Raw genomic sequence first — 14,098 nt, 5'->3', positions numbered from 1 at the left:
CCTGGCTCGTGACTGAGCAGAGCTCCCCCTGTGGAAGCGCACTGACCACCAGGAGGCAGCTCCTGCATTGAGCATTGCCCCCTGGTGGTCAGTGTGTGTCATAGTGACCAGTCATTCCCAGTCATTCTGCTGTTAGGATCAGTTTGCCTATTACCCTTTTATTATATAGGATTATGTAGGATAGAGGCCTGGTGCATGGGTGGGGGCTGGCTGGTTTGCCCTGAAGGCTGTCCCGGATCAGGGTGGGGGTCCCACTGGGGTGCCTAGGCAGCCTGGGTGAGGGGCTGATGGCTGTTTGCAGGCTGGTCAAGCCCCCCCCCAGTGGGGACCCTCACCCCATTGAGGTTTGGCCAGCCTGGGTGAGGGGCTGGTGGCTGTTTTCAGGCTGGCCACACCCCCTTTAGGGTGGGGGTTCCCCACTGGGGTGCCTGGCCAGTCTGGGTGAGGGGCTGAGGGCCGTTTTCAGACTGGCCAAGCCCGCCGGCAACGGAAGCTCCCAGCCTCTCCTCTTTCTCTTTTTCTTTTTTTTAATTCTGGGATTTATTTACCTTCTATAATTGAAACTTTGTAGCCTTGAGAGGAGCTCAGATTCAGCCAGGGCAGGCGGGAGGCAAGCTTGGCTTCCTCGATGGAGGAACCCACTTCTGCTTGCTCCAGCTCCGTGGCCACGGCTGGCTGAAAGCAGGTATATGGGGTTTATTTACCTTCTATAATTGAAACTTTGTAGCCTTGAGAGGAGCTCAGAGCTGGCCAGGGCAGGCAGGAGGGAAGCCTCCTGCTCACTCCAGCTCTATGGCCACAGCCGGCTGAAAGCAGGTATCTGAGGCTTATTTACCTTCTATAATTGAAACTTTGTTGCTTTGAGTGGAGCTCAGAGCTGCTGCGGCAGGCGGGAAGCTTGGCTTCCTCCATCATTGGGGCAACGAAGCCTCCTGCTTGCTCCAGCTCCGTGGCTGCCGGCTGCTATCTTGGTTGGGTTACTTTGCATATAGTCACTCTGATTGGCTGGTGGGCGTGGCTTAAGGTGTAGCAGAGGTACGGTCAATTTGCATGTTTGCCTTTTATTAGTGTAGATTCCCACTCCCTTGCACACTCTACACTCTTCCCTGCACCCTTGGTCTCCATGCCCATGTTCCTCTCCTTTGTAGAAAGCCTGAGTGATTTTCCCGGTTCATGTAGCAACAAAACCCCACAGGCCAGCTTGTCTTAGAGCACAGATGATTACCAGCTCTTGGCTGCCTTGGTGTCCTTATCATTGGGTGGAGAAGCATTCACTTGCCCCAGAACAAAACGGCCAAGTAACCACTCCTTTGTCATGTGGTGTTTGTTTATTCGGCAAACGTTTACCAAGTACCTGCTGCCTGTGCCATGTTAGGAAGATGAGTAACACGCCACCCGTAGCCCCAGGGAGTTCCCTTTCTGTTAGGGGGAGACTGACTCACAAGCAGGCAGTAAGGAAACGTTCTGGTAAGTGTTTTGCTGGGGAGAGGGGAGCATGGAGGACTGTGGGAACACGGAGAAGGTTCACTGACTTTAGTGAGAGACCCCAAGTTGCAGCTCTTAAGGGAGGAGTTGGCATTGGCTTGGCAGAAAAGAGAAGGAAAGTGGGTACTTGAGGTAGAGTACTGTTGGTGTGAGCCTCTCTAGCAAAGGGGGAGGGAATGATTTAATCCAGCCTTGTTGAATTCTCAATAGGGTAAAGTAAGCAGTTTAAATTGTTTTATTCTTCTAGAACTTACATGTATTTTTTTTAAAACCACCGTCAACTTTGCAATAAGCTGTTTCCTAGTTGAAATTGCCTGAATCTGTTGAATTGTTACAATGATTGTGAGATGACTTGATCTCAAAACATTTTAAATTTGCTTGTGAACATAAATTCTAATTAGTGAAACGAGTAAGATGCTCATAGTGAGTTAAGTAATTGTGGTGGTTTCCTATTTAAGCCTCATTGTTCATCTTTTTTCTGTCTTCATCCAAAAAGGAAAGAAAAAACAAAAGCATTCAATATGTATGCTTACATTTTTAAAATATATTTTAAATTACCTCTGTCTTGTCAGTTCTTGTCTAAAGCTATAATGTAAACCAATTTTAAACTTTTTTTTACTTTTGGACACATTCTTATGTATTGGGAGGAAATAAAGTACGTTGAACATATATGGGGGAAAGATGAACAAAAATTGGAAATCGGTCACTGTTTTTGAAATGGGTCAGTTTTTACATACTATTAAATGCTGCCTTTTAAATTTAGTAGAAATATTAAATGTGGGGCTTTTTCTTTTTATCATGAAAGAAACAAGACCAATAAGGAGATGCATGTAGCTTATAACAGATTTTAGGTTCTGGAATAGTTATGAAATGTGGCTTTGGTCTAGACCAGTGATGGCGAACCTTTTGAGCTCGGCGTGTCAGCATTTTGAAAAACCCTAACTTAACTCTGGTGCCGTGTCACATATAGAAATTTTTTGATATTTGCAACCATAGTAAAACAGAGATTTATATTTTTGATATTTATTTTATATATTTAAATGCCATTTAACAAAGAAAAATCAACCAAAAAAATGAGTTCGCGTGTCACCGGTTCGCCATCACTGGTCTAGACAATAAAATGAAGCAATTCTTATCGAGTAAGAAGACTCTCTCTCTCTCTCTCTTTAAGGTTATGAGAAGACCGATGATGTTTCAGAGAAGACTTCCCTGGCAGACCAGGAAGAAATACGGACTATATTCATCAACCAGCCCCAGCTGACCAAGTTCTGCAACAACCACGTCAGGTAGGACCTGCTAAAGAATGACCTGGGACCAGCCAGCAGGCCAAGTCCTATGGGCCTTCTCCCAGCCAAAACGAAAAAGATTGCAAAGAGCTTGCGGTTACATCAGTTAATATTGAGAGTTTTCTCCATCTTGTGGCCAATAAGGAAGGAGCAGAAAGGATAAGCAGCTGCTCATGGGTAATCCCTTTGTGTTAAACCTGTTAATAGATTGTTGTTTGGGTTTTCACATTTTAGAAGAGGTTCTTTGCCGTTCTTCACGGATAACTCCTTTTGGTTAAATAGCTGCAAAATTTAGTATGGTGGTGAGGAATGAAGGGCTGTGAGAATTACTCCATTGTTATAGATTCATTGCAACAATAATATAAACGTATCTCTGTTATAAGCCCAATTCATTTAGTGTCCCCTGGAACCAAGTGAGCACCCCCAATGCTAGCCCAGTGTTTCTCCATTGGCAACATTCCTAAACTGGAGACATGCCCATTTAAAGTGAACATTCACAACTTAAAATTTAAGCAAGAGGAACTTTTCACAGTTTGGGGAGTGTGGCGTGTGTCCCTTTAATCTCCTCTCTGTTATTAAGAAGAGGAAGATTGGATGTTTCTAATACCTAAACTGTGACTGACTGGCTATATCTGAAGTGTTCAGTGTGGAGTCCAAGCCAAAGTCGTAGAGGGTCCGTGAAGAAAATTCAAATCCAGGAAACTCCCCATTTCTCTGACATTATCCAGGGACGGCATCTCTACTTCAAGTCTCTCTGGTCCTGCTGCTCAAACTGCTGACTTTGGGGTTTTTCTGCAAGATTTTATTTTCAATGAACGTATTATACATTTTCTTAAGTGAAGTTGCCCTTCTTTGTAAGCTACCCCTGGTGATGTTAAACAGGATGGCTGACCAAGGAGAAAGAAAGATGTTAGGCAGAAAGTGAAAGTCTTACCGTTCATTTATGCAGCTCCTTTCACTCCTTTTCATTCAGGTTAATGACCATTTGCAATAGTCTCCCAACTTGAAGCAGAGAACAGAGGCTCCTCATCTACTTTTGCAGATGGTGATACTAGAATTTTGTAAACGTTGGAGCTAATTGTGGAGCAATTAAGTTTTATGCTACTTTCCATTTTGTTTTCTAGCACTGCGAAATACAACATCATCACATTCCTTCCACGATTTCTCTACTCTCAGTTCAGAAGAGCCGCCAATTCATTCTTTCTCTTTATTGCACTGCTTCAGGTAAAGTCCTGTCGTAAAACCTTAGTTCGACAGCAGATGTTCGGATTTAATAAAAGCCTGTGACCAATCTTCCGAAGCTTATTCGAACACAGAGAAATCAGCTGGTTTGGGTGGACATTTCCAGCTTCTGCTACAGCCGTGTTAGAATTTCACTACCTCTTTCAGTTTTTCCATTCATTTTTATCAGCTTATTTTTAAACATTCTGTAAATTTGATGTGGCGAGGACTATCCGTTTGGGTTCTAAGGGGGATGGGGCAATTTCTTAAAACATCAGTTTATTTTAGTAGCAATGTAACTGTCAATTCTGAACCTTAGAAGACAAGAATTATCACTTTAAATCTTGTTTCTCTTTGTAGTTGTGTTAGTTGTAATCAGGGGGGAAAAAGTTTTATTAAAAAATAGCATACACCCATTGTAGAAAGTATTAGGAAACATATCAATGCCTAAAGACAAAATTTATAACTCATTCCACCACCAAGAGGCAACTACGCTCTTAAAATCTGGGTGTATATCCTTCTGGTCTTTTTTTTTTTTTCTTGTATATTAATTTAGTGTTCAAAGGGGACCACAGAGTACATACGTTTCATAACCTGCTTTATCAGTATTTTCCCATGAGATTCATTGTGTAGCTAAAATATTATATTTTAACGGTCATATGATATATTACTATATGGGTATCCTGTAATGTATATAACCAAGCCCCCTTTGTAGGTGTTAGTCCTACACACAGCTGCTTGCCAGGAAGCGAGTTAACATGCTCTTCCAGCTGCTTCTTAGACTTGAGCAAATCGTCTTGCCCAGTGTCAGTCTGCTAAGATAGTAAAATCAAGGAAGCATATTTTAAGAGGCACTAAGATGTTACCGTTTTTAAATGTATTATCAACTTGCTAGTTCTCACTGGATTTCTCTCTTTTCCTCTTCCTTCAAATAGCAAATACCCGATGTGTCACCAACAGGCCGCTACACAACACTGGTTCCCCTCTTATTTATTTTAGCTGTGGCAGCTGTCAAAGAAACCATAGAGGATATTGTAAGTACTTGATTCTTTTCATAAGTAAATGTGACTCTTTAGTTTTATATGACTATTTTAAAATATTATTCCTTCTTTCAGTTATTTCGTTCTTGACGCAGGCTGCTTAAATGCCCATTTAACTTAGAAGTGTGTAGAATATCCTCCCACCTCTGCAGTTAATTTCTATTGATTTTTATATTATTAACATTTCAAAATGCTTGCTATAGTGTTTCCTTATGTGTGTAGTTTATTAATGAATGAAATCAATTTGAATGAAATAATTGACTTAGAAAAAATATATTTGAACATTATTATTAATTATGTTCAGTTTTCAATTTGAACTTTGTTTCAAGTTAAACAGAACCTCCAAACTATCTAAATGTAGTAAAGGGTTTCTTGGTATTTTTTATTTTTAAATTTATATACCCTAGTTTTCACCTCATTAAATACCTATGATTCCTTTCTTATTTTAGTAGTTCTAAGTTTCCTTTTCTTTTATCTTGTTTTATTAGAAGAAAGCAACAGCAAATGTGCTATTTTTATTTTTCCGTAGTAGCCGAGAAAAGAGGAAGTCAGTTTCCCTTTTATAAAATACATTCCCCAAAATAAATTCAGGCTTTTCTTTTTCTCCTATTTTATCTGTTGTTTGCCTACCTTAGTTGAGGAAGTCAACATTTTTTTCTGTGCCCTTTAAATAATTTGCCTGTCTCAAAGGACCTTCTGTTAAGCCTCAGGCAAGTCAGATGGTAAGGAGAGGAAAGGCCAAGGCATTCTTTAGAAAGCTCCAATTTAAAGTTACACAAACATTCATTAATATTATAGCTGCGAGGGATCCAATTGGGATCTCACTGAGAACACATGAGCCATAGCATCACTAGACCGTTAGACATGGGTCAGCCAACTGTTTACCAGGGATGGGGAACCTTTTTTCTGCCAAGGGCCATTTGGATATTTATAACATCATTCGCAGGCCATACAAAATTATCAGCTTAAAAATTAGCCTTCTATATATGGTCAAACATGTAATTAATGCACCCTTAATACCTCTGCAGGGCCACACCGCCCCTGGTTTAGTTCATTAGTGTCAAAAACATCTAAGTGTGTAAGAGTACAAACAGAGGTGTGTGTGTGAGTGTGTGTAAAACACTATAGTTCTCTTGATTGCCAATGACATACTTGGTGGGGACCACTAGCTGAAAAGTACAGGGGCCCTCTTCTCATGCGTATTGTTCCACACAGACTTACCACCTTTCAAATAAAGGTTGGATTTGGCACGCTATAAAGATTGGTCTTTACTACAGTTTTGTCTCTTTGCCTTTTGTACTCCCTTTTCTTTCTTTGTTTAACCTATGTTTTAATTGAGCATCTGTTACTTACTAGGTATTATGCTTTTGTTTTTGCAAAAGTTTTTCTCATTTAATTCCTTCAAAAACTTTTGAAAGTTGATATCAACCCCATTTTAAAGATAAGGAGACTGAGGCTTGGAGCAGCCAGGTATCTTGTCCAAGAAATTGATGGAATTTCTATCCCATCCATTGCTCTTCTTTATTTTTGTGGCAAGTCACCAATAATTGATACTAACTAGAGGCCTGGTGCATGAAATTCGTGCAGCGGCGGGGGGGGGGGGGGGGGGTCCCCTCAGCCCAGCCTGCACCCTCTCCAATCCGGGAACCCTCAGGGGATGTCCAACTGCCAGTTTAATCAGGCCTAAACCAGCAGTCAGACATCCCTTTCACAATCCTGGACCTCTGGTTCCTAATTGCTCGCCTGCCTGCCTGCCTGGTCGCCCCTATCTCCCACCGGCCTGGTCGCACCTAACTGCCCCCCCACCCCCCCATCGGCCTGGTCACCCCCAACTGCCTCCCCTGTTAGCCTAGTAGCCCCTCACGGCCCTCCCGCCGGCCTGGTCACCCCACGCAGCCTGCTGTTCAGTTTTTGGTCATCCCTCACTAACCCCCCTGCTGGACTGGTCGTAGGCAACCATCTTATGAGGGTGTGAGGGTTAATTTGCATATTACCTCTTTATTATATAGGAAAATCTATACTAATAAAAGGGGTAGATATCTTCCAGACAAAGCCACAGCAGCTGCCCAAGGCTCAGGCAAGCCATGAGTGGTGGCTGCCACTATGAGGGCCCGAGGCTCAGGCAACGAGTGCCGAGCCAAGGCTCAAGCAAACCACTGTGGCTGCAAGGACTGAGGCTCATGCAGCACGGCAGCCAGCAGTGGCAGCAGCAGTGGCATGATGGGGGCATCGCCTTCCCCTGATCGGTTGGTTGACTCCCACAGAGGGCCTAAGCCGTCAGTAGGACATCCCTTGAGGGCTCCTGGACTGTGAGAGGGGGCAGGTCGGGCTGAGGGACCCTTCCCCCCCACCCCCAGTGCACGAATTTTTGTACACCCGGCCTCTAGTAATATTAATAACAGTGAACTTCTGGGTTCCATGTTCATGCTTTGTGTCCTTTACATTTATTAAATCTTATATTAACCCTTTCAAGGATAAATGGTATTATCCCTATTTTACAGAGGAGGGTGAGGAGGCACAGAGTAGTAAGGTAACTTGCCCAAGCTCATACAGCTCTTTATGTGGGGCTGTGAGAATTCAAATAAGGCTCCAGACTCCTGCCTTACAATCATTGCTCTATACTGCCACGTCTACCTTTACCTTTTCTTTTCCTTATCAAAGCTAGAAGCTTTCTAGCTATGTTTTTAGTACCCCCTTTATCAAAATGCACGGTAAATAGAATGGTATCCAAGAAGTTTTTTGTTGTTGTTGTTTTAACTAAATGCCTATTAGAACACAGCTAATTGGGCAGTTTCTGAAGGATGTTATATTAGTATCATGGGATAGTAATAGTATCATTTGAAGTAGCTTTCTAATAAGTATTAAGAAATGAACTAAAAATGGTCTGTAAGAATGGTTTAACAAGACTGCTGGAGGGAGATGTCAAGGAGGCAGCTGGATATAACTGTCAAGAACTCAGATGAGAGTTTTGGCTGGTATATATATATATATATATATATATATATATATATATATATATATATATATATATATATATTTACGTATTGGTTATCATTGGAATTGCAGGTATGAATGAACTAAGAGAGTGTAGAGTGAGAAGGAAAGAGGGCAAGGGAGTGAGCCTTAAGGAATTCCATCACTGAATTACACGCAAGGAGACAAAAAAAGGGGCCAAGGTGCAGTAGAAGACCTGGATGATGATGTAACAAGAAATGTCTAGGTTGGAAGAATTACCAGAAGTAGGATTAACCAATATTGCATCCTTAAGTGTCCTGAAGTTCATGGAACTATTTACACCGTCCAGTTTATTGGTGTGCTGTCAACCAAATATTGAAAAGATTAAATAATTCACTAGGTCTCACTGGTTTTAATGAATTCTGATTACAAGACAGTGTAGGTATTTGAATTCAGAGAATAACTATATTAATTTTTCTAAACTATTACTTTTAGAATAATGATCTCTTTAAGATACAAAGATGCTTTCTTTTTGTAGTCATCAGATTAGAATCTGCCTGTCTGGGTGGGTCCTTATGTATATTTAGCACAATTATGACCTGACAAGTAGCCTAATTTATTCTGTGGTGGGAAGGTTGAGGAAAGGGATGCTCTGTACAGGAATTCTCTGTGGATGGAAAATAATGTTCAGGAACTCATTAGGTTTCACTAAGATTAAATTTCCTGTAGAAGTGGAATGTTCTGTTAATTAGCTTTTATTTGTCTCCTTCAGTTGAAAGTCTAACTATTATATATTAGAGGTACGCATTGTTTTGGAAATATTTGCACTTGCTCTAAACATCTACTTTTACCTTGGATCATTATTTCAGTCTAAAATTTATTTGGGGTTACTGTTCATTTTCTTAAAATCTTTATTAACAGACAAAAATGAGTAAGCATGCTCTAATGATATGCTCTACTGAAGCTACAAACTTAACAGAACTTTAAAAAATTCAGTTAGGAATATTTGCTGGCAAATGGTGTGCTTGCTTTTGGAAGCAATAACTTGCCTATTAAAAGTGTACATTATTACAATCTTATTTATGATAGTTTTATTCTGAGAAAGAATTGTCCCTGCATGTGGATGTGCAAGAATTATTTTCAGCAAGCCTTCCACAGAAGCGTTCTGAACGCGCACTTGCATTTTGAGCCGTTCACTGGCTGGTTATTGGGATGAAGCAAGTTCTCACTGCCAGCTATTATGCTAGTCCTCCTGAGGGTTGCTGTGTCTCCAGACTTTTCTCTTGGAAAGTGTTTTCATACATGCCCTGTGCCCCTAAAAACCATCTTTCTTCTCAATGGAAAGCTTAGGAATTTATTTGTTTTGCATTTGTTCCATCCTACTTTATAGTCAGGTATATGCAGCTAAATCTGAACATGGGTTTTATATGATAGAACCTTTGAACACAGAGTCAGTTACACTCGACACTTTTTTCCAGCATCAACAGAAGCTGATGTGTTACATGCAATGCTATACGTTTAGACGGAAGCCATGGGAAACCTCTTGTTTCCGTTGGTCATTCAAATTCTCACCTTCCTCTGACCTACCGTTTCTTTTCCTTACTGCTATAAAACATTGGTCCAACTCTTCAAACTCACCCACCTAGACATAGACTAACTCACCTGTTTATTTATTTTTTGTCCTAATGCTTTTGGGAGGAAGGAGAACAGGATCATGCATTCAGTGTCTTGCGATTTGGGGGGAAAATGGCTCTTGGGGAGCAGTAGATGGAAGAGGCTTTGTGCCAGTGGAAGATGCACTTGTTTTGTAGTCACTGACAGACATCAGCACATCATTAAATCATAGAGGATGTATCAGCTTAATTAGATAATGGATTTTATAAGTTGAAAATATTTCAGTACCGTTATTCAATGGTAGTTATTATAGATCATTCTCTTGGGCAATCTTTTGTAAGTGAGTTATTGAAGCAAATGACTAAGTCAGCCTTTCAGCGCAAACTCTTCTAGTATGTTAACATTTGAATATTACCTGCATGCTAATGTCAGATCTTCCGAGGACCATACACCTGTACTCCTGGGGAAGGACTGTGGATTGCTTTCAGTTTTAAAATTCCTGATTACCCTCTGGTTCTTCCCATCATCACAGCCGCAGCATATTTATGACAAGAAATCTCTTGTTGTAGGTGCTATTTTGTTTTATTTATCTTGCTCATTTTTCTCACAGTTTTTATTTTTGCTTTTAAACTTTAGAAACGACATAAAGCTGATAATGCTGTGAACAAGAAACAGACACAAGGTAGGAATTTTACAATTTATTTCTTATATCTGTCAAATACACTCATACTAATATAAATAATCACTTCAGTTAAATGTAACTCAGTTGAAAACACTGGATATTTCTTACGTTTTTGTTCCAGGGTAGATTCTTGCTGTGTAGCATTTATTAGCATGACACTTAAATTCGCAATAGATGACTTACAGTGGTAATACTTTGGAAAGGTAACATCTTTAATATATTTAATTACCTCATAGCAATGTGCTTGAAAGTACTGTCCATAAAATCTGCAATGGTTTTGACAGTATTAAATGCTGCAAAATGTTTTTATTTTGTTTTTTATTTATAGATATTATTCTAGAAAAGATATTATTATATAAAACAATTATTCTATAATTATTTAGAAACTAGAGTCCCGATGCACAAAATTCGTGCAAGGGGCATGGCCCCTGCTGCGGCAGCCGCCTCTGCCTGGGCCCCCGCCTGCCGCGGCTAAGTCCGGGAGGTCATTCGGAAGGACGTCCTGTCTAATTAGCATATTATGCTTTTATTATTATAGAAGATTTATAAAAAATAATAAGATATTATATTGTTTGGGCAAAAGGCATATTGGGAGCACTTTGATTATACTATACATGGAAACAATATGTGCTCCAGAAATAAAGTTATTAAATCCAGGCCAGCTACTTGGAAGTGCATGACGTTTTGGCATGGCTCTTCTGTTGTGTGGGTCTCGTTTTGATGCAGTCCAAAGCAAAATGACCTTCAACAGAAGCAAATAAACTGTTGTCAGACTTTTAAGAAATACTCAGGAACATGCAAAACAGACATAGAGTTCCATCCAGGGGCTTGTCCCATCCAAGAGTCTTGTCTCTCTCTGAAGTCCCCTGATGTGTTGAAGATGAGACATGTCTGCCAAAATGAGCTGATAATTAAAAACAGTATTTTTATATTGCTGTGATTTTCATGGGACCCCGTCAAAATGCCCTTCTTGTCTTCTTACCACCTTCCACCAAGGGGATTATCTGCTAGTTTTTGATACATTTGATGAAGTCACATTTATTTGTCACCTAACAGGTTAACAAAATATTTATGTTCTGTTATTTCCTATGGGACATAAGAAAAAAATGTAAGATGGGAATTATATAAAAGCACAAAGTACTAGTAAAAGGTGATTTTGTGTGCAAAATGAAGGACTTGGATGGATTATATGATCTCAATGTCTCTCTAAATTTTTGTGGCAAATAATGGTTTCTATTTCAACTGCTATATAATTAAAGGAGAGAAAATTATGGGGTAACTTGAGCTACATCTTAAATTTTGGGGAAACATTGGATGAGCAGAGGACATGGGGAAACCATTATGAGTGGGCTGAGTGGGAAAACAGGAGGAGAGGTTATCCTAAACAGAGATTAAGGAGGCTGTTGGATTGCTTTGTTGAACCATCATTACAGTATCAGGTGAAGAAGGAGAGGCATCTCAAAGGGAAGCTAACAAGATGAAAATGTAGACCAGGGTCAATTTTGATAGGGCCTCGAATGCCAAGCCAGGGGATTCCAAATGTTTTTATGCACACTGACTAGCTGTTGAAGGTCTACAGACAAAAAATCGACAGGATGAACATGCAGATGAAAGATGGGGAGCAGAACACATTGGGGTAGGAGGCTTTTAGAAGTCTGGGAATAAAGTTACTCCAGGAAGGTGGGGAGAGTGAAAGCCACAGGAATTGAAAGGGAAAAACTCAACTGTTTCAGGTACTGGTATTTTGGGCAACGTGCACTTTTTGCATTTGTTGCCATGTTGCTCAGAATGTTCAGTAACAGATTTTGAACTAATAATATGTAATTATTTTTTAAATACACACTGGATCTCGCAGCAGAGAGTTCCGATCATTGAGGATGGGCAGTTATTTCTTTCCAAGCATTGGCCCAAGAAGTCACTGTACAGTCAAAGAGTAGCTGTCATGGGTATGATTATTTTAGGCACCACACCTTGAACTGAAATGATCTATGATTTTCTAGGTACTTACATACTTCCAAAAATACTCCCTTTTTTCTATTCTTCAGAGAAAATATTCTTTCTTGTTTATCATTCTTGGTTTATCAGATCACCCTGGATTAACACGATCAGCTTCTATAGCTAAAAACGAAGAGTAAGCAAGTGAGCCCCGGCCAGGTGGCTCAGTCTGTTGGAGGGCCATCCTGTATCCTAAAAGGTTTCAGGTTCAGTCCCTGGTCGGGGCATAAACAGGAGGCAACTGATCAATGTTTCTTTCTCTCTCTCTTTCTCTCTCCCTCTCCCTCTCTCCTTCCTTCACTCTCTCTCTTCATCTCTCTAAAATCAATAAAAAACATCCTTGGATGAGGATTTAGAAAAAAAAGGAATAGGTAAGTGAGAAGGAAGGCTTCTAACATAAGTGTATATAAAATATATAAAACTCATGTCAAGAATAAAATATTTGGGCTTAACAGCTATAAACACCATTTTAGCAAAATACTTGATAATCCCATATATAAGACACTATGGGATACTTGATACTTGACATTGTTTTCTAAGAGATCTTTCCTGTTTTTCTCCCTGCATTGTCTAATTTAAGTACCGGTTATCTTTTTTGTTTTGAGGTTGATAGGAGATAAGAGAATTGCTTGTAGAGGACACTGTTTGCTATCACATAACTCAAATTGCTTAATATGAAAGCCATCTGTTGTCATTAGACCAGAATGAAATTGAATTTGCTTTGCCGAATTGAGTCAGTAGTGGGTGTAGGAGTGGGAAGGGAGTATTTTTGACAGATAATTAATTTTTGACAAATATTTGAAGTATTGAGCTTAAAATTTCAATTTCTAAATGTTTACCAAGACCGTGTAATGTGTAAGAAGATACCTTTCCTTCAGATTCCAATAGTAATCCTTCTCTGTTCTTAGAGAAATCAATGTTTTCTCTCCTTATTTTGCATTGAGGCACTAGAGTGACTTTTTTCTGTCATTCCCTAACAACTTCAGAAATATAAACTCCTAATGTGATTTCCAACATTACTAATCATTTAACTGTAGCCTAGTACATGTCTGATGCCTCATTTTCACCAATCAATGCACTCAATCAGGGAGCATATTTTGTACTCAACTCAGGACTTTATAAACTTTACATTTTAGCCTATTATCAACGCTTTTGAAAACAAGCCATTTCTTCTCCTGGAGTTTTTTAGTTGGTTCATTGAGCTAGAAAATTCAAAATGTTACGTTGTTCTCTGAGGACATAGCTGTTGAGGGAGGGCAGAGAACATTGATGCTCAGAAGTCTGGGGAATATGAGTGCGTCTTGAGTTGTGTGGTCCCCTTCTCCCCATGATTTGTGCCCACCTTTCTTTGCTCCTGTCCTTTGGTTGTGTGCTGCTGTAGCTGTACCAGGTGGCAGCACTGCAAAGGCAGGTCTACCTTCCTACTCATCTTCGTGTTTACCACGAAGGGGCATGTCCTTAGCAGGTGGTGTATGTGTTTGCATAGCAAATGAACCGGTGAATGAACCATTCTCCCGACAGATGCTGAGAAGGAAGAACCTAGGCATGAGAAGAGCCTTCTTGAAAATTCATTACCTGAGGTGTGAGCATGATGTGTTTCCATAACTCCACTTCGCAGGCACTGATAAAATACTAGCGTGGCGGAAGTTCTCGTCACCTCCTCACCCTCTCTGTCGAAGTCATTACATCATCATTTCACCTGCTCCGCCTCCTGTGGACACCTTACTGTGTCCACTCATCCGTTCTGTTATCCGGAGACCAGAGCACTGCCATATTCAGAATGCCCCAGGTCTCCTTGCATCTAAACCTACCTTCATTTT

The 14,098-nt window shown here is 40.3% G+C and overlaps 1 protein-coding gene across 6 annotated transcripts in view; it reads left to right on the top strand.

Moving 5' to 3' along the window:
* ATP8A1 (ATPase phospholipid transporting 8A1) overlaps nt 1-14,098 on the top strand; it is a 209,931-nt gene that overhangs the window by 28,409 nt on the left and 167,424 nt on the right. For 3 of the 6 annotated variants that reach the window (XM_036332553.1, XM_036332562.1, XM_036332544.1), the window contains exons 1-5: nt 1,365-1,467; nt 2,657-2,771; nt 3,896-3,995; nt 4,928-5,026; nt 10,238-10,283. In XM_036332553.1, coding sequence (XP_036188446.1) covers nt 1,380-1,467; nt 2,657-2,771; nt 3,896-3,995; nt 4,928-5,026; nt 10,238-10,283 — 448 coding nt within the window. In that variant the 5' untranslated portion in view covers nt 1,365-1,379. Of the gene's footprint in view, nt 1-1,364; nt 1,468-2,656; nt 2,772-3,895; nt 3,996-4,927; nt 5,027-10,237; nt 10,284-14,098 lie in introns of those variants that run through there. The other 3 variants (XM_036332572.1, XM_036332580.1, XM_036332590.1) reach the window with 2 other exon arrangements.

Source organism: Myotis myotis, unplaced genomic scaffold (assembly GCF_014108235.1).
Source record: "Myotis myotis isolate mMyoMyo1 unplaced genomic scaffold, mMyoMyo1.p scaffold_m19_p_1, whole genome shotgun sequence".
NCBI classification, from domain to species: Eukaryota; Metazoa; Chordata; class Mammalia; order Chiroptera; family Vespertilionidae; genus Myotis; species Myotis myotis.
This window is presented reverse-complemented; position numbering and strand designations above follow the sequence as displayed.